Genomic DNA, 21,272 nt, shown 5'->3' on the forward strand with positions numbered 1-21,272 from the left:
TGAGCCGTTCGAAAACATGGAGGTGATTCATGCGAACACATGCGCTAGCTAGTTTTTTTTATTAATATTGTTATGTATCTATCAAAATACTAAAATACCCTTAAGCCAACTCGATTATAACCCAAAAACATAGATGAAATGACCACAAAGCCCTGAAAACAAGATTAATATATTATTTTTCTTTTAAAGATATTGAAGTCATTCTACTACAGTAAAAAGGAAAATATGAAAATGTCTCCGGAAGAAAGTTTAATATTTTTTACTTTTAAGGATAATTAAGTTATTTTATTATATGAAAAAAATAATATGAGAAGGCTGTTTTGTCCCTAATTGATAATGACAAATGAACTTCTGTGAAAAGATCATTATACCCCAAGACCAAGATTGTTTAGTTTTGTTGACAAGGGCAAACAATAGTTTTACTATTTCAATCCATTGTAACTTTAGTCTATGTATAATGAAACCTTGATTCCTTTTTTGTTTTTGTTTTTTTAATTTTTCTATAGGTCCCTTTTTATAATCAAAATAAGGGACTAATTTTTTGAAGATATAGTTGTAAACCCTGACTGTCTCGATCATGGGTTAGGAGGATCAACTCAATTTTTTTTTTTTAAATCACAACAATGTTGTTTTGATAAAAAAAAAATCTTTTTTTTTTAAAGTCATAGAGTAGAGGATAGAGTTTTGACCTGGTTAGAAAGTTAACCTCGATATTTAATTTGTTCAATAAAGTTTTTTTATTTTTTTATTTTTTTTTAATTCAGACTAGTTTATTCCTAGTTAGTCAAATCCTGAATCAACATGAGATCCATCCAGGTTTTACTACAATGATAAGAGATTATTAATAGTACAATGGAGTAAACATTATTCATCTAGCCTAAGTACAAAACTAATCAATAACATTATAAACAAACCACAAAACTATGCAAAATCAAAGAAAAAAAAGAGAGTTATCCAGCCCTGCGCAACACCAAACGAACAGGGTCCCTGTGTAGCAGTTCGGCAGCAGAGTCACGAGGAAAAAAAATCCTTTAAGGCCGGGAAGGAAGAGGAAAGTGAGATGTAGACAAGAGTACCTGCAATAAAAGAAATAAGGTGAGCACGTGTAGGGTCAGGATGAGAAAGATTGGCTTACATGGAAGGCTGGAGAGAAGAGTACTCTTTGGTTGACAACTAGCAAAGAGATTAATTTCAAGGCAACATGCAAATCAGATCAAGAACACCGCTAGCAAGCCTCATCTTGAATTCACATTGTTCTTTCAATTCTATTCTCTGTTTTATCTTTAATTTTCATTCAGATTTCCACAACTTTTATCTGTAAGCTCGGGATCAAGGGAAGCTACATCAACATTCATTAAGTGAAATAAAATTTCGTTATCTTTCTTTTAATAGCGATTTAGACTCATTCCACCCTGTCTGTCCAGTTGTATTGCATGTGCTGGGGACTGATAGGACATGATCTATAGTTATTATCAATGGCGGATGGGGGAAGTGCTATGGCTATCCAATTGAAAGCACTTCTCACTTCACCTATTAGGAAGGGCGCCCTCTCTCTGTCTGTCTTAATTACATGCAAATTCGATGATAATATAGTATATGCGTCAATATCTATACATACAGGATTGATGCAAGTTTCAAGCAACGAGAGGTGATCTTAGCTGATACTTGTCAACTTTCTTCTTTTTTCTTTTGAACTTTCCAGCGTAGAGATGGGATTCATCACCGGAGCGATCAATGTGGATTCGATCCCTACAAAAAGAGAGAAAGGTGGAAAGAAAAGATCTGGATCTGATTTTGCCAAGAACATCGACAAGTGGTCATGTCATGTGCACGAAAGCAACACGATGCCCCCTCTTAAGCAAGAGAGATCAAGCAAACAAGGGACAAAAAAGAGGATGCAGGGCACTGCCGTTCATTATGATCTATGAGGTTGCTCCTGTGCCTTGCCGTGCCTTTTCTTTAACGTTAGAGCGCTTGAGATTGCGACGCTAAAAGTGTTTTTCATTTTATTTTTAATATTGTCATGTTTAAGTAATTTGAAAATATTAAAAAAAGTTAATTTGAAACTCAAAAAAATTCAAAAATCTTAAGAAATCAATGTCAATGAGACGATGGCTCAGGAGCTTATGCCCCCAAGTGGAAGAAAATGTGTCCATCATTAATAAATTATTTATACCAGTTGTCACAAAAATGACAACATCAACTGGCATAGCGAGAATTTATGATCAAGTACACGTGTTATGATTCATGGATATATTATTAAAAAAAAAGGAAAAAAAAGTTGATTTACTTGGAAAGTAGTTGAAGAAAAGGTGTTATAATAAAAAATGTATTAAACTGTATTTCTTGTTAAAGTACCATTTTTTATATTTCTCATCATCTGCCTACAATCTAGCAGTAACTGCTAGTAAAGATTGTGGAGTGATGTTATGAAACCCTTCTGGTCACAATTAATACCGAGGAACAGATGTTTTTTTTATAAAAAAAATATAACAAAAAACACTTGGGTTTTGAGAATTATTTAATATTATTATTCAATTTAATTTAATATTTCAATTTGAAAAATTTTGACTTGATTTTTATCTATTTCTATTTAAAAATTAAATTTTATAAAAGTTGTTTTAATATAATCGTTTTAAAAAACAAACTGCTTATTAATTAAAAAAAATCTAAAAATAAAATTAGAAAAGAAATAAAATTTATAGGAAAAAACCTTTTAGACCAACATTTTACTTAATTTAAATTTAAAATTAAATCGTATGAAAGTTGTTTTGATGTGATTTGATTGACTTAGTTGGTTAAAAAATAATCTAAATGACAAGTTAAAATTTTTTTTTGAAAATGACATTGATGAAAAGCTAAAATAAAATTGACATAAAAAAAATTTCGACTTGATTTTTTATCTAGTATGAGTTTAAAACTAAATTATATGGAAGTTACCTTGACATAATTTAGTTAATTTTAGTTAAAAAAAATAACCAGACTAATTATTAAAAATAAATTAAAAATAAAATTGAAAAAAAAAAGAATTGAAAACAAAAATCCAAGTTTTTTAATATAGCAGGGTAATATGGTTTATGAAGTATTTACTTATATGATTCAATTAGCTTTTCAAATTATTATTTTTAAAATAATATTAAATTATTGTTTTTTTATATATTTTTTAATAATTTTGATATTATGATATAAAAATTAAAAAATTTTAAAAATATTATTTTAATATACTAAAAAAAACATTTTTTAAAAACAGTATTCACCCAGTTACGTTAAATCATTGTACTTTGTTTTGACGCTGCTTCTAAAGGGGCGGAAAAGACAGGGTTGAGCATTAAAAAAAAGGTATATTATAAGTTAGTCCCTACGTTTCAAGAAAGAAATTGTTTAGTATTTTTAATTTGAAACATTATATAAATATTCTTTACATATTTAAATTTATTAATATTGTAATATTACTTTCAAAATCACTCTTACTATCAATGAATTACAATTATAAAAGCTATCACAGTATTAAAAACACATAAAATATCACAAATTCTGTATTTTTATCTTTAAAATATCTCTATTTTAATTCCAAACTTTCAATTTCATTGAAAATATTAAATCATTAAAAAAGCCTTCGTCTCTTCTTTCCTTCTCTTTACCTCCACTTCTTCCTACTCAGCCAACATATCGATCATCACTTCTCTGCCTCCTCCTCTTGGCGTTTTTTTCCTTCTTCTCTTCTTTTTTTTCTCTTACCTCTCCTTATCTTTTCTCCCCTTTTCCGTCTGTAAATTTGACTAGTCTTTTAAATATTTAACGATTTAGGATTAATTAATTAACTTTTAGAACTAAATAAACTATTTAATTCAATTTATAAAACGCAAGGACAAAACTAAGCAAGCAAGAGGAAGAGCAGAAGCAGAAACAAAAACCAAAACAAAACAAAAACCAGTCTTTGGTCGGGCAGAGCTCACCCACTAGCTTCGCCTCTCCCCCGCCTTCCTTTCTCGGCCTCCATCGAACCAGCCAAAAAAATAGAAGAGAAAAAAAAGTATGAGCAGATAATAAGAATCCAAAACCACATTTCCTTTCTTGTCGTTTGTTCTTCTTCATTCAGCAAAAGCAATACCATAACGATTTTGGATCTCCTTGACTGGTACGCCGCCCTCAAGTCTCAGTATTTTCTTGGTTAGGGTTTTGATGTGATAATGGAGACGACGAGAATGAAAAAGTACAACAGGCAACTGAGTCCAGAGAGAGCAAAGGTGTGGACAGAGAGGTCACCAAAGTATCAACAACAGAACCGTAAAGTTGCTGTTGTTTATTACCTCTGTAGAAATCGCCAGCTGGAGCACCCTCATTTCATTGAAGTCCCTCTTGCTTCACCTGATGGTCTCTACCTTAGAGGTATTTTTTGGTGATTTCTTTTTTGGGTCTTGGTTTCGAGAATGAATGTAATTTGATGTGTTGTTGCAGATGTGATTGAGAGGCTTAATGTTTTGAGAGGGAGAGGGATGGCTTCCTTGTATTCTTGGTCTTCTAAGAGGTCAAAGTTACTTTCTTTCTTCTGTTTTTAGTTTCTTGGACTGTTTTTATTTCAAAATCCTGAAAGAATTGAAAAATCTTTGGTAAAGATTCTTTCTTTTTTGTTGAAAAAACTGGGGGTTACTTTTAGTTTATTCTGCTTGTGCTTATTTGTTCGTTTTTTTGTGTGTTATGTATCGCAGAAGCTATAAGAATGGATTTGTATGGCATGATCTCTGTGAGGATGATTTAATTCTTCCTGCTCATGGAAATGAATATGTTCTCAAAGGTTCTGAACTCTTTGAAGAATCTAATTCAGGTGGGCTATGGATGAAATTCAGCTTGATTAATGGTTTACTTGTTGTTTTGTGACATGGATAGGTTTAAGGCCTGACAGCTTTTTAATCTCTACAGATCATTTCGCTCCTGTTGGAACCATAAAAATGCAAAATCTGAAACTATTGCCACAACCAGCTTCTTCTAGAAGTCAAGATGACTCCTCGTCAGCTTCAAGTTTGAATGGAAAGGAAACAAAGCATTCTCAGGAAGATGAAATCTCCCCTAGACTGCAACATCCTGGCTCCTCTGGCGTGTCTCCAGAGTCTACTGTTGGAAAGAATTCTTCGTGGAATGGCTCTCTTAGCTTGACAGAATACAAGGTTTACAAGAGTGATGGATTCGCAAATGCTTCGACTCAGACCGAGGAAAATGGAAGCAGACCTAAATCCCGAGAAACTTGTACGAGGGGTGTCTCGACTGATGATGCTTCTCTGGAACGGGAATGCAAAGAGGATTGTCAAAATCGGCTTCCATGCGTGAAGGAAAATTCTGAGATATGTGAGAATTCAGTTTCCCCTCCCCAGTCTTCCTCTAGCCCATCATCGTCGGGCGGGAAGACTGAAACTTTGGAGTCTCTTATTAGAGCTGATGTTAATAAAATCAACAGTTTTAGAATTATTGAAGAGGAAGACATTCGAATGCCAAACAATGCAAGACTCAAGGCCAGTAATATGTTGATGCAATTGATCTCCTGTGGGTCAATTTCAGTGAAAGATCACAGTTTTGGACTGGTTCCAACCTACAGGCCGAGATTTTCTCATTCAAAGTTTCCCTCACCGTTGTACTCTACTTCAGTAATGTTAGGAGAGCTTGATAGCTTGTCAGAGAATCCAAGGGTGACGGGTCTCAAATTGGAAGAAAAGGAGTATTTCAGTGGGAGCCTGATCGAGATGAAAATGCTAGAGGGAGGAGATGGGCTTGCTTGTCTGAAGCGTTCTTCTTCGTACAATGCAGACAGGTTAACATTGCCTCAACCCTTGCTTCTCTTTTGTGTTAAATCCTTCGCATATCATTTAAATGTGCTAGCTTCTTTCACCTCCCTCAAGGATCCATGGATGCAAGCTGGTTTTTGTAGTACTAAAACCCAATAAGCTAATCTAAGGGTTGGCTTGTTGAATGATGACTTGAATTGGGTTATTTAACTTAACAACTAGGCTTGTTAACCAGTTTGCGGATAGTTGGCAATTTACCAGATAGGTGTTATTGTTACACTTCAGACTTTTTGCCACCACTGGAGACAGGCTAAATTGACAACTTTCATGACTGCTAATTTGAATGTTTTATTAGGTTAATTAACTTGACTGGTTTAGGCTCTGAACCAGGTATTCTTGAGCCATCATCCAAGAATCAACCTTGAGTTTTCAGTTTGGCCATTTGGCTTGGTAAAGAGAATCCACAACGTCAACCAGTGGATTTCCATAATATTGTTTCAGTTTAATGTGGTTTGGAGGGATCCCATAATGTTGGTAAGCACATAACATGATGGTGTCTACTTGTTGGAGCTATAATCTTTTCCCTTATGTGAGACTTGTAACCCCACCCTCTCTAACCTCACTGCTTTCCCTGCGCTTTAGTTGTTAATAATGAGGTCACATGCAATGTCCCATTGTATTTAAGTCATCCTAGAGTGCTGGTATTCAAAAGCTCAAAGCTTTTACTGAGCAAAGCACATAGAAAATTTTATAGGTTATAATTGGTCTGCACAACAAAAGGTCATGCCACAAATTGAGTCATTATGGTTGTGGGTTTGGAATGATGCACAGGACGGGAGGAACAAGAAAGCAGATAGTATGAGACGAGACACCAGGGACGAGACTAATTTGTGTTTGGTTCGGTAGACAAGATATAATTTTCTGTCCCTGTCTGTCTGATTGATACTATAGGAATAAAATAACATGAAAAAAATTATATTTATTTGGAAATGTGATAGTATTGGAGTAAAATTTATAAAAATACATAAAAAATTCCTCTATGTTTTATCATGGCAAAGGTATTATTCAAAGATGAAGTAGTTCTACATTCTTTCCTTGTCCACCTTAATTACAAACATAAATTAAATTTCAGGATGTGTAAACAACCAGATTCAGTTGAAGACAATGGCGAGTCAACCTCTGGACACTCAAAATGCATCTCACAATCAATAAAAGCCTCCCTAAGCAAGCAGCCGCACTGCATATCTTTGCGATCACCTGTTTCTGATAAACCTAGAAACTCCTCAGACGGGGCTGATGGCTCTCAAGTAATACATTATAGCTTATCAAATGGTGGCAGTCAAAGAATCACAGAGCCTGTTCCAGGTAAGAAACAATCAAAGAAGCTCGATTCTTTCAGAGAGGAGGAGAGGGTGATCAAGATCGAAGAAAGTTAAGTGTTGACTCCATTCTGCTTTAGTAGTCACTGCTAAATTTTATCCTTTTGTTGTCGCATTTTGACATTATTCTAATCTCCTCTCCACAGGCTTGCTTCAGGAGCTCGGGTTATAATCCACTCCAAAGCCCCATGTAACCCTGCTGTTTGCCGCTCGTAGGGCGAAATCTGGAGGCTGATCAATGTTAACAAACAGTCGGTTCCATTGAAGAGGCTTGTTGATTGTATAAAACTACAAGTTTTCAAATTTAGTTTAAATGTCAACCAATGATCAAAATTAATTGGCGGGTCCATGGAATGATTCTGTAAATAAAAGGAGTTCAAAAAAGTTTAGAGAGGAAAAAGGGAAATGACCCATTTACAAGGGTGCAAGTTCCGGCATAGTCCACTGGGTGTCAGCTTTTTTTTTTTTTATATAAATTGAATCGTACCTTTTCGTGTAAACTGTAGTTGCAAAACCATCCTTGTGTAGTAATGCTTTTGCTACAGTAAACTGTCAAAGCAACTGCGACCATGTACTATTTTTCATTAACCTTTTTTGGCCTGCGCCATCTTTTTCAACAGTAAACACCTGTATATATTGCTAGGGTCCCTCTTCCTTTCCGACAAATTAAAGCCATGCTACTGTAATGGCATTCATCGTCATGTGCTGACGACAAAAGTTTGTGATATTCACGTGCGAAGAGCTTTTTCCCCTACAATGGTGATTGAGGTTTACCTTTCTCATGCTCGGTTGCTTGAATCGACGGTAAAGGCATTTTTCAGTCTACAAGCAACCAAAGCAACCCACCTGGATTGTCTTCTCTTTTTCCCCCCTTTCCTTGGAGACATCGACCGCGAAGGTAACTCCACGAGAGAGGAAGAGAAGAAAAGCCATTGTTTTATTACTGTGTTTGACATTTTGATAATTTTAAATTATGATACAGGTTCACTAAACAGTTGGATCTGTGAGCTGCTCACTACTGTGTCCCATTCTTATGACATATACAGCGAATTTGAGGTGTCTCTGCTGTATACTCTAGGGTTATGTGCTCTGCACTATGCACTGCAGGCTTGGCTGGAAGAGGAAAACTTACGTGGCCTTGTCATTATTTATTATTAGCTTCTGTGCAGTTGATCAATTTGTATCCACCAAGCAGAAACCAGACAGTCCACCAACCATTGTGGCTTTCGTGTAGCCTGGTGGATAAAACAATACATTGCGAGAAGAGAGAGGTCAAGAGTTTCGAATTCCATGAGTCATTTGTATTTTTCATTTTCTTTTTATTAGATATTTTGTCAACTGTTGTTATTTTGAAAGGAAACTATAAATTATACTATAGATTAACCTGAGTTTCTTTTCTAACTTTACTTTTAAATTTCATCATGTTAAAATTATTTTAAAATGATTTTATCAACTTAACAAGTTCAAAAACAAAAAACAAAAATTTCAAATTAATCTACTAAATTTATAATCTAGGTTAGAGACTTTACTGGGTTTAATTATTTTTTTTTATATAAAATATTAAAAAAATCACAAATCAATTTACAATAATCCACAGTTTGTGTGCTCAAACAAGCTGATATATTGTGATACCTTCACAAACTGTCTTTTCGCTGGCTGATCTGCAACTGACCAGTTTGTTTCTAATTAGCAGAAGAAAAAAAGAATATGAAGGAACCTAACCGATTGAAGGGCCTTGACAGAAGCTGAAGTGGAATTGAAAGGACTTAATACGATTTTCACATGTGTTTATATATATAACGCCAAGAACTCAAATGCTGCTCAGAGTTTAATATATACAGTGCCAGAAGTAACCTTGTCGATAAGAGTTTCCCTTGGCATTGCTTATTTGTTAGCAATTACGTATAGCTAGTAGCTGAAGTTATGGGACATCATGAAGCAGAGAAACATGATCATGAACAAGGCAAAACAATGGAAGAAATAGCTTGGTAGTTTAGGGGCCGGTGCATGGCCCTAGCTAGTCTGCAAATATTGCTGGCTTCCTGCAATTCAACATTATTGATCACAATCTGCTATCAACTACCTTTCTACCCTTGTTTGACTTGGACATTTTATCTACAAAAAGGCTAAGAAAACGATAAAAGCAAGGTAGTTAAATCTGTGGCATGAGACCATAAGAACTCATGTCCATAAAATAAATCATACAATAATAGTGATTAAGGAGACAATCAACACAACAATACCTCATACGCTCGACCAGCAAACCAAAATGACCAACTTACAACTTACAAAGGCAAATTGAAGTGCTCGTAACAACGAATCAAACGTAGTCCAAACAAAACAGAACTAAAAATTAAGAAGAAGAAATTAAATATAGATTATAAATTAATAGTAGATGCAACGATTTATTTGTAATTTCCCTCTAAAACTCTCCACCCGGCAGGGGCTCATGAGTACTGTGGCTCATGAAGATAAGCTCGTAAACAATCCCGGCAAGCCCGCCTCCGATCAAAGGTCCAGCCCAGTAAACCCAGTGGTGGTACCAGTTCCAGCTCACCAAAGCCGGTCCAAAAGGCACGGCGGGGTTCAAAGCTGCTCCTTCAAATGCTCCACCAGCCAAAATGTTAGCTCCAAGTACAAAGCCAATGGCTAGAGGTGCAATGACTCCCACGTCACCTTTCTTTGGATCAATGGCTGTTGCATATACGGTGTAAACTAGGGCAAAAGTCATTACAATCTCGAAGACAAATGCGTTCCATACAGTCACCCCAGGGGACAAAGTGAACACTGAGACTGTCTGCACAAGATTTTGTTTCCAATATTGTTAAATATTAGAAAAATATGCTGTTAAATTAGTTTATATTGATGACATTTTTGGATCGTAAGGTTACTTTTCTTAGTTTTAATTTTATCTAGCTAGTAGCTACTCACCATGTGATGAGTGGTATACTTAAGAAGCAAGCAAGCGACGGTGGAGCCAAGGAGTTGAGCAATCCAATACAGAATGCCACGGAGGAGAGAGATGTTGCCACCAATGAAGGCACCAAAGGTGACGGCCGGATTGACATGGCCTCCAGAGATGTTGGCACTGACAGCAACTCCCACAAATAGGCCAAACGCGTGTGCCAATGCCACGGCAATCAGCCCAGCTGGGGAAGTTGGTGCATTAGATGTGAGTTTGTTATAGGCCATCGTTGACCCTTGTCCAGCGAACACAAAAATTAAGGTACTGATGAACTCAGCCAATGCAGCCTTGAATGCATTAGAATGAAAGTCATCCGCCACCCTCCCGATCGTTATCCGTTCGATGATAATAAAATTACGCATGGTGCTCAGTTCTAAGGATCAAAATGGACGGAGAAAATTAGAAATGCTATTGTGAGCTGGTAGTATCACTAGGAAGAAGTGACACTCCCAGGGTGCACCTAATTTTGCTAGATGTGAAATCTATGTTCCATTAGGGTGCTTGTGAGCCCCTTATATTGAACTCTCGAAGCAATTGGAACCGTGCTATATCCGGTATCCGATGACCTCTGTATACAATGCTGGGACCATCTCACCAAGCATGCACAGCGAAGCATTCATCTTCAAGGAGTATGTGTGATAGCCAGGTAGGAATACAAGATAAGAGCTACGTCTTGTGATTGGACTGAAGTGGTTATGTGATGAAGTGGGGTATGTGATAACAAATGATTTTGAATAGTGAGATATTAGATTCCTATAACTAGATGATAGTTTATCTTAGATAGATTATGTAAAGGGTCTAGTAAATATATTTATGAATTATTAAGATAGATTTAGATTTAAGAGGAAATTTGGTTATGTCATACTAGAATAATAGTTAAAAGAACCTTAATTTTTTATTTGACTGTTTGATCGCGTTTAAATTTTTACAAGAGTTTTCGAAAGCTGTTATCCTTTAATTGGTCATGGAATTGCTACTCTGACAGTTAGATCTTTAGATTTTAAAAATTTCATCCTAGGACTTTGGTTTTGGCGGTTTTATGATTTTCCTTATTATTTTTGGATTTCATGCTTCATTTCTTTGTGATTTTGGATTTTTATCTTGTTTCCTAGTTAATGTAGGATTTATAACCAATTTAATGCTTTGTAAACCTTCTAAAGATGGGGTCATATACCCTGTGATTTATTTTGGATTCTAACAATAAAGTTATAATTTTGCCTTTAACAAAAAAAAAAATCATTTGAACTAGACTTTAGAGATAAAAGGGTCATGATACTTTAGAGATAAAAGGGTTGTTTCATAAGGTTAATTTGTTATTTTTATTTGTTCTGGGGCAACATTTTCTTATTGAATTTTTTGTAACAATTAAATTATTGTATTACCTTTATAAAGTTAAAAAAATTGACCTTAGATCCGAAGGTTTAATAGGAATTTCATTTTACTATAAATAGTGTAATTGCTCAATTTCCCTTACCATCAAATTTTTTTAACCTTGCCTTTAACAGCTTATAAGTAATTTCATAATAGTTTTTTGTAATTATTATTTAGTCCTAGGGGTATTTTTATTTTTAGAAAAAAAAAAACAAAGTTGTTAGTGCGTGTAATGCATCAGTCACTCCACTGCTTTCAGGCAGCGCTTGCGTATACCTCTGATGATCATGTTTTCATTGCGTCATTTGATTTGTCTCGGCATCTTTCTCATACCTAGGTGGCGCGAGTAGGGTGATTCCATCCAGCTTCATGCTGGTTTATTTTTTTTCCCTTCTTTTCTCTCTCCTCCACATTGATTTGCATGCTACCCTTTGAAAAATCACATTGGCCTTTCAATTTCTTTCCCTTTCAAATTTATTCCCTCATTTCTTAATTATAATTGTTTTATTTGAAAAAATTATTTCATTTTGAAAATTAATTCTAATTTCATCATTCTTTAATCTTTTCATCTCTCATATTGGGTCCCTATTATTTTGATTGCTATTTTTTTTTATTTGAGGTGATTTATAAAATTGGTCTTTTTATGATTTCAACCTTCTTTATTTTTTTTTTTCTATCAGGTCTAATCCTAATTTTTTTATTGCTATTTTCTAAATTGACAAGTTTTTTGTATTTTTTTTACCCTTCAATATTAAATTGGTTATGAATAGGCCTTTGATGATTAAGCTTGGGTCTAATATTTCACGAGTTATGATTTTGAAATACTAACTCGAGTTCAGGATATTCACCTGAGTTTGCTTTGTTTTTCATGTTGTTAAATTATGATTTCCTGTTTTATATTAGTAAATTAATAAAATTTATCTTTTGCTTCTTTAAAAATCATAGTGTTGCCTTAACATTTTTCTTCTTATGTCTGGACAAATTTGCCTCGGTTTGTTGCGTTGCACCTACTATTGATATAGGTTTACTCAAGTCATTTTTTTATCCTTTTTTAATTTTATATTTTTTTCTCTTTCAACATTTAATATTTGGTTCCTTATAATTGAGTTTTCTAATTTGTCTTGGTATGGGTTTCATGGTTTTATCACGATTTCATATATTAGATTGCAGGTTTTGTAGGTTAATCATAGTTGGCTTGGATCAATTTATTATGTTATTGTCTCAATATTTCCATAATTTTTTTAAAATTTTCAACTTGACAATAAAATTGATAAAATGTACTTGGTACCCATTGAATAACCTACTATTTCTTCAATTATAACACACCTAAATTATAAAATCAAATTCAATTTTATCAAATGACAATGAAAAAAATTCCCCCTGGGTCCAAAACAAATCTTATCATACAAATTATACATTAATACAAAAAAATTCTCTAGGAAAAAGTTGTAAAATACTTAAATATACAAAACAAACCATAAATAAGTATAAAAAAATCAATAATAAATTAACCTAAAAAACAAATGGGATACAAAACAAAAATGATAGGTTTACTTGGTGTAGCAAAGTTTCACAAGAAATTGAACTAAGAGAGGGATGATAAACTATTGATAGATTTATGTCGATGCCGGTGGTTTGGGGTGGCCGGATTTATGAGGATGGTGGTTGGATTTGTGAGAAAAAAAAAAGGGAGGGGGCTGCTTGTTTTTTAAACAAGGAAGAAGAAGAAAGTAAAGGGAAGAGAGAACTATCGAGTTTTATTTCATTTAATATTTTTGATGAAATGTTGTAAAAAATTCTCTCAAAGAAAATATTGGTGTCATCTTTCCATTGAAATTTCTGACATAATTTTTATTTTTTTATTTTTTCTATTTCATCGGAATTTATTGACGGAAAAAAATATGTTATAACTTCTATTGGAAATTACCACCATAAATTTCATGTTTTTATTTATATCATAAATTACAATAAAATATTTTGTATTGGTGTTTCTATTGCTATTTCTCAAATTTTTAGTAGTGAAAATACTCCTAGCCCGCCTCCGGATCATGTACTGATTAATATATACTGTGTAGCATTTTAAGAATTTTAATTTGCTTGATTAATTAGTTGTGATCCCATTATATTAGTTTTTGAAAGACTTAACTAGATAATTGAGAGCCTCTCTGGTCGGGTTAATTATAGCTGTAAAGTTGCTTGCTTTGCCTCTTACATTAATGATATGCTTGTTTCACAGTCCATTCTAAAAGTATTTTTAAAAAATTAAATTTTTTTTAAATTAATATGTTTTTGATATTTTTAAATTATTTTTAATATGTAGATCTCAAAAATAATTTTTAAAAAATAAAAAAAAATATTATTAACATGCTTTTTATAAATAAAAAGTACTTTAAAAACAATAACAACCACATATTTTTAGCCAAGATTTCAAGATATTTTTCAATGAATTCATACAAAATTGCGAAATAATTTAAAATATATAGATGAAACAAAACACAGACAGCACAAAGAGTACAATAGAAATAAATGAAGCATGAGTTAAATTAAATAATATTATTGTTGAAGTGTGGATTCAAACCCGTATCTTCAGCGTAAGGTTCAAATCTCTTGATCTAGTCGGCTAGATGGTCTCGAATTCCTACTTTTCAACTACCGGTCCTGTGCATCACCAGTCATTCTATGTGGAAAGGAGATCACATTCCATTTTTTTGCCAATAATCATTCAATTTATTTATTATCATACTACTTTCTCATCTCTCGTATTTTTTTTTTTTATCAAACTGGAGAACTTGAACGAGGAAAGATGGTTGAGATACAAGTTTATTAAATTTATATAATTATAAATTGTGGTACGTCTCCATTTGTTTCTGTATTTTAAAAATATTTTTAAAAAAATTTGAAATTTTTTTTATTTTTTTTTATTTATTTCAAATTAATATATGATTTTAGTGTTTTCTAATCATTTTGATACAGTGATATCAAAAATAATTTTTTAAAAAATAAAAAAAAATATCATTAATATGCATTTTGATACGAAAAGTTATTTGAAAAACAATTATAATTACACTGTCAAACATGTGTGCGGCTCTTTCAATTTTACAATTTCTCATGAATTAGACTTTTGGTGATACCCCCACGCAAATACCATCTACTGGTTCTTGAACATACTACATTTGAATATAAGACTTTGTTGAATGATGATTTTATATTGCAAAGAATTCTTTATATATCACTGTTTTACTGCATCAACAAATTAACAAGCTTTTGTCATTATAAATGATATAATTGTTGGAATTGATAATAATACCACCATAGAAGATAATATTCTTAAATTATTATAGATTCTGTTAAACAACACAACAAAACACAATTTTAATTTATTAATATATTGGGGTTAATGAAAGTAAATCAATGATCAACTAAAAATATAACATTCATTATTAAATAAAGTAATCTGATTATCAACTAAAAATATATTTAATTAACTTAATCTATAATTTAAACTAAATCAACACTAACATTTCTAACACATAATTTTGTTAATTCACTATCCACAACAATCTAAAATAATTGATTATTTAACAAAATAACATAATTATATCTAATTAACAACTTAAATTACATCCAAAACTAATTCCTAATTCAAAATCTTAACATTCAATAAAATCAAATGAACACTAATTAAATATAAAGTACATTAAATTAATTGAGATGCAGCGTTAAATATTCCTCTAGAAATAAAATGTGAGTGGTAAGGGTGAGCGATGATGGCTGTTTTGGCTGGAATGTGGGTTGCTTGCCATTGGTAGAAATAGAAAGAAAGATGTTACCGCTGGTAAAACTAGAGAGAGAGATGGGTGTTTCAGGGCTTCTTTAGGTGTTTTTGAAGAGAGATCCTGGAAGTGGTGAGAGGAGAGAAAGGGGGAGAACCCGATTCCGCCCATGGGGGAGGCTTTTATGAGACACAAACAGAAAATTATTGATTGCACTGACAATAACTTGAATTACCAGGATTTGTTAATTTCTCAAGTGCTTATCAATAGAGAGCAACGAGGGTCATGAAACAAGGAAGAAAATGCAGAAAAATTAAACCAACCAGTCTAAGTCTCACTAAAGAACATCATTCTGCATAAATAAAAAGTACCCCGATGACTATATATGTATTGGTTATCTGAGAACAGAAGTCCCACTGGTGTAGCTGAAGGATAACAATGTAATAATCTCAGAAAACGAAGATCACTGATGGTTTTAATTTTTCCATTACTATAAATAGTGATATTATTTGAATCAATACAGTAGGTTCTTAATGCAGGAAAATAAGTTAATTGCCAATCATATTTAATTTCTTGCATAACAGTGGACTTTTTAAACTCAAATAACCAAAGACATAAACCTTTAGAACCACACCACATTATAACTATGTCATGGTCTCATATTCTAAAAAACTAGCACTGATAATTTGATGAAATATGAATCAAATTTGTTAAGGTACACTAAGCAACTGTGTTATATTCTCAACTCCCACTGTCTTTTTGTCAGCAATGATCCCACAGAGCATGCTTTCCAAATTATCATGGGCCTAAACAGGTATCAAAACATACCACCACTGTTTATGACATAGGGGCAAGCTGTCGTTAGCAATATCAATGAACATACGGATCACAACAAATTTCAGCTTGAAGATGCCATAGAATTAGTAAACTAACAACATAGAAATCAGGAAAATGTATGAAAAGACTAGCAGCATTATGTACCAGAAAAATTCTCTGCAACTGTGATACTGTGCCAGCAAACTTGACTTCTGGTGGATCCTTCTTGTTCTTGGATAGCTGGAAGTATGGGCAATTCATATACATTGGTAAATTTCTATTCAACATGGAGAAAGCACTTCCACCGTCATCAAGGCTTATAAAAACTAACACATTTCATAAAATTGGAGTGTGTTGGAACATTGAGAGATGTCAGTTTCTGTTCCTTCCCCCATCTCCTTTGACTTGTCTGTATTTCTCAGCTCATTTGCAGTAGCAACAGCCTTGTCCTTTGATCTTCGATGACCTTTACCAGTGCTACTGTTTCTACCCAAGTTTGTGTTAGGTGTGTTGCCATTTAATGTGCCTAACATTGACTTTGACCATCCACCTTTGTTGAAAATAAGGTTGGAGTTGGTGGCACCATCATGCTATATATATAGACACCATCTTGAGAGCTAAATTAGAGAGAGTTGAGAGAAAGAAAGATGTGAGAAATGTAGGAGAGAGTGGGCTGCCAAGGCAGCCAGCAGTAGCTGCCATTGCAGCACTGAGTAGAGAGAAATAGAGTGAGGTTGAGAGTTGCCAAAGAGGAGATGATTCCTCCTCTTCTATTGTTGTAAATCTTGTTCTCTCCCTATATAATCAAATGACTTCTCCCGTGGATGTAGGCGGTTTGCCGAACCACGTTAAATATTGTGTCAGTGTGCTTGCCCTCCCGAGAGCAAATATCAGTACATCACCGGTCGGAATTCCCTTCAATTGGTATCAGAGCATATGGTTTAAGTGGTGTTTGATTTTTTGCTCAAACATGAAAGTTGTCAAAATGGTGTTTTAACCATCTCACTGTGTAGAGGAGGAAGAGACGAAGCCACTGGTGAAAACCGCGTCAAAATCGGACGTCGGACATGGCCGCACTCTCCATCACTCTCCGGCAAGGCGTCTGCCCACGCGCACAGACGCGCCCCACGCGTGCCACGCGTCTTCTTCACCCGGATGAGTTGACCCGACCCGAATACCAGTTGACCCGACCCATGTGAACAGTAGACATGAACAGTGACAGTGTCATGAACAGTACTATGCAAAGGATGACATCAGCATGATGTAAGGATGACATCAGAGTACACAGTCAGCAAGGAATTGACTTGTCAACATCCATGTCAGCATAGGGGGACCCACCCGCCACGTCATCAGCCGCGAGCCGAGCCACGACGAACCGAGTGAGCCGAGCCTAATTGGAGCCGAGCCGAGCCGCGAGCCGAGGTATAGGATCCAGTGGAGCTGATCCTACGTGCAACCGGATCTGAAATTGAATCTGAGCCGTTGATCAGGCCAGAATTGTTTTGATCAAAACTTAGCCGTCTAAAGTGTGATTTGGACGATTCAAGACATGTTTCCAGCTAATTTGATCATTCCGGATGCAATGGTACGGTCCGATCATTGAGATTCGAGACCGAAAATGGCGGTGGTGAATTATTGAAGAGAGATTGCCCGATCAGGAGGCATCTGAAGGTCATCATGGTGGTCGATGGAGATGAAGAAGAAGAAGGTGCACATGTTTACCCAAATACATGTGCTGAACTGTTAAATAGAAAAATATAATGCCTTGGTGGAAGGCAAAATTGGGACACTCAGGACACCCGAGATGTGGACGATTTGAGGTGTAGAGTGGAAATTGATGAAGACCAATGTTGACGAATCTAAACACTAGTAGTCTCGCTAGATGTTGAGAAATCATGTATTAAACCTGTATATCCCAGATAACTTGTAAAGGAAAGCTGCAACAAAGCTAGCAAATGGTTGTATATACGGAGAGACAGTACGATGGATAGATATAGCCTAAGAAGTTCTGTCTAGGAGATTGGGTTTTAAGCGGGACCGTTGTGACCCCTCCAATCTTTCCTGGGAACTTGCTTAGTGGAAGGATTATCCATACGGTACTATTTTCGTATATGTGACAGTTTGTTATGAAACTGTTGAAGACTAGCAAGATGACGACACAAGGGGAACAGTTGGGTTCCGTATGATCAAGGATCTGATGGAGTGGTGATTTCTCCAAAGAAGTTAGATTCGGTGACTGTGATTTCTCGAGGGGAGAATTGATGAAGACCCTGATAATGGAAGAGAAATACAGCAAGGGGATGAAGATTGGCACCCTATTTTGACTTGGACAAGTGTTGTGACAGGATGAGCTGCTGTCAAACATAAGCAAGGAATGGGGAGAAATCTGGAGAACAGAAATTGCACGAGGGCACACAGAGATTGTGCAAGAGTACCCGGAGGATCCAACGAGGTACTGTGATGAGACAACAGGTGCAAGGAGAAGAAGAGTTCCCAGATGAAGCTCAGAGCAGAGACTGTGTACAACAGGAAGTCTCTTGTGCTCTTGATAAAGGCAACAAGCGAGGACCTTTCAATGCATGCAAAGATGGAAAGATGAGCTGTTGCAGAGGCACCTAATTAAGGGGGTGCAAACGCCTGTGATAAAAGGCGACCGCCTATGATGACAGGCGAAGACACCAAAGAGAGTTGGTGTAGGTGGAGCTGTCAAGCAGAAAGGTGTAGAAGCTCCAAACATAGAAATCGAGGTGGAGGATTGCGAGGAATATACCGCAAGTTTCTCTTTCTATGTAGTCAGTGGCAGTAATCTCTCCCAAGTCCACATGGTGGTAGAGAATCTTGGAGCCACTAGAGTCATCCCGATGAAGGAGGATGAGACCGCTCCACGACGAGCGGAGACACCTTGGATGAAAGGTGTGAGGGCCACGATATGAGCCCAGTTCAGACCGCCGCATGACGACGAGCGGAGACACCTTGGATGAAAGGTGTGAGGGCCACGATATGAGCCCAGTTCAGACCGCCGCATGACGACGAGCAGAGACACCTTGGATGAAAGGTGTGAGGGCCACGATATGAGCCCAGTTCAGAACGCCCCAGAGCCGATATGATGGCTAGATATAAGTGGACAGAAGGATAGCCAATGAAGTGGGTATGATGAGTATGGAGACAAATGCAGGATTGACTTTCATGGATATTGCCCCCATGCTAAAGATCAATGAGCTAGAAGACATTTGCCTTGAACAATAAGTGGGTGACTTGTGGAGCATTAAGACGCGGCTGCTATGAAGGAGCAGAGGGCATGCGCAGGTTCCAGGAACGAGTTGACTCTTGTCAAGGTGGTGAGCTCGGTAATGGCATTGTAATACTCAGAGTATGGAGATAGATATGGATCAACCTTTAATGGGCTGCCCCCATGGTTAAAGGTGGAGAGCTACCTGGACTCTTACGACTAAGAGCGAGAGACTCACAGAGAAGTAAGGCGTGGTTCCTACGGTGGAACAGAGGGCAGGCGCAACTCTTGGATGAGTAGACTCTTGGAAGAGTGGTGGGCTTGTGATCATATTGAGATACTCAAATAATGACTGTCGCACTTGGAATATCCGTTTGAGGGGGTGCTGTAAGCCTTATTGTGAGGCTTGATAAATCATTCCGGACCGAGCATGATTGATACGCTCGAAGGGGAATGTTCCCAGAGACAAGCGTTAACACTCTTCAGATGTTATGTGTGAGACCATCTGGTTGAAGTGATCCTTTGGTGTAAGCAAGGGTGTGCTTTGGTGACTCTGGTGATTGAAAGGTTTGACGAGTACCTGTAAACTTGGTCGGAGACGCTCTCGGAATGGTAAGCTTGGAAGAGCTGCAGGATGCAAGATTGTGCTGAAGAAGCAAGAGGACAATTGCCCATATAAATGTCAAAGGGGGTGATTGTTAGGTGTGTTGCCATTTAATGTGCCTAACATTGACTTTGACCATCCACCTTTGTTGAAAATAAGGTTGGAGTTGGTGGCACCATCATGCTATATATATAGACACCATCTTGAGAGCTAAATTAGAGAGAGTTGAGAGAAAGAAAGATGTGAGAAATGTAGGAGAGAGTGGGCTGCCAAGGCAGCCAGCAGTAGCTGCCATTGCAGCACTGAGTAGAGAGAAATAGAGTGAGGTTGAGAGTTGCCAAAGAGGAGATGATTCCTCCTCTTCTATTGTTGTAAATCTTGTTCTCTCCCTATATAATCAAATGACTTCTCCCGTGGATGTAGGCGGTTTGCCGAACCACGTTAAATATTGTGTCAGTGTGCTTGCCCTCCCGAGAGCAAATATCAGTACATCACCGGTCGGAATTCCCTTCAGTTTGAAGGATCAGCTAGGCTATTGTCAGAAGTTTCCATAGAAGGTACATGAGACTCTTCAGGCAAAGGATACAAAGATCCTAGTTCATTGAGATGATCTAGACTTAATAAGAAACGGTGGCTATGGGGGCACTCGTGCTCAAAACCAACATAAACTATTGCATGCTTAGAAGATTTCACCACTTCACCGCCAATAGTATTCATAGGGACTGCATTACTTCCTATTTGTAGGGAAGAATCACCATCTAGGCCACCATTAGAAGCCTTTCCATGTAAAATTTCTTGGACAGATGAAATTTCTTCAGATTTGTGAGATGCTTGACCAACATTTCTTCAGTTAATTCGGTTAATCAATCAAACTTGTAACTTGGATCATGATATTAGGATAACATAAGTTAAAAAAATTAAAATAAGTTATAAAATTCAATTTCTAATAAATTATATGTTAAAAGATATAACTAAAAATTAAAAGAATATATATATTGTTTCAGTAAACAGTGACATGTAAGAAGGAAATCTCGTTCTCAGTTAGATGTTGTTAACAAGTGTTAAAAAGATAAAATTAAAAATGAAAAAAAAAAATCACTGTTTCAGTTTAAGTGAACATTGATACATGAGGAAATGAACAATGATTTCTCATTCTATATTAACTCTTATTAATTTCAATAATACATTACAAAATTATAACTATAATAAAAAACTAAATAAATGATCTCCTAGGCATAAATCTTTAATTTTCAAACCTAAAAAAAAATAGAAGAAAGAATTCGAATAAACTCTACCATCTTCACAGCTATGTCCACGTAACATCAAAATTCTTAATCTAGTTGTCAAGTGATTTTATT

The 21,272-nt window shown here is 35.6% G+C and overlaps 2 protein-coding genes across 3 annotated transcripts; one reads left to right on the forward strand and one right to left on the reverse strand.

Annotated features, from left to right (window-relative positions):
* The first annotated feature begins 3,676 nt into the window (after window positions 1-3,676).
* LOC118038777 (protein SOSEKI 3) lies at window positions 3,677-7,780 on the forward strand. Of its 2 annotated transcripts, XM_073408459.1 has the most exons (6): window positions 3,677-4,389; window positions 4,459-4,528; window positions 4,710-4,825; window positions 4,921-5,803; window positions 6,910-7,208; window positions 7,303-7,780. In XM_073408459.1, exons 1-6 carry the CDS (start codon window positions 4,191-4,193, stop codon window positions 7,326-7,328), a joined length of 1,593 nt encoding a protein of 530 aa, XP_073264560.1. In that variant the 5' UTR covers window positions 3,677-4,190; the 3' UTR covers window positions 7,329-7,780. The 2 variants fall into 2 exon arrangements, with proteins under 2 accessions (XP_073264560.1, XP_034901085.1); XM_035045194.2 differs by lacking the exon at window positions 7,303-7,780 and having other exon boundaries at window positions 6,910-7,213.
* Window positions 7,781-9,305: 1,525 nt separating this feature from the next.
* LOC118038776 (aquaporin TIP1-1) lies at window positions 9,306-10,674 on the reverse strand. The gene is made up of 2 exons (XM_035045192.2): window positions 10,088-10,674; window positions 9,306-9,953 (listed from the first exon to the last, which is right to left on the reverse strand). Exons 1-2 carry the CDS (start codon window positions 10,481-10,483, stop codon window positions 9,579-9,581), a joined length of 771 nt encoding a protein of 256 aa, XP_034901083.1. The 5' UTR covers window positions 10,484-10,674; the 3' UTR covers window positions 9,306-9,578.
* Between the last annotated feature and the right edge of the window lie 10,598 nt (window positions 10,675-21,272).

Source organism: Populus alba, chromosome 4 (assembly GCF_005239225.2).
Source record: "Populus alba chromosome 4, ASM523922v2, whole genome shotgun sequence".
In the NCBI taxonomy this organism is placed as follows: domain Eukaryota; kingdom Viridiplantae; phylum Streptophyta; class Magnoliopsida; order Malpighiales; family Salicaceae; genus Populus; species Populus alba.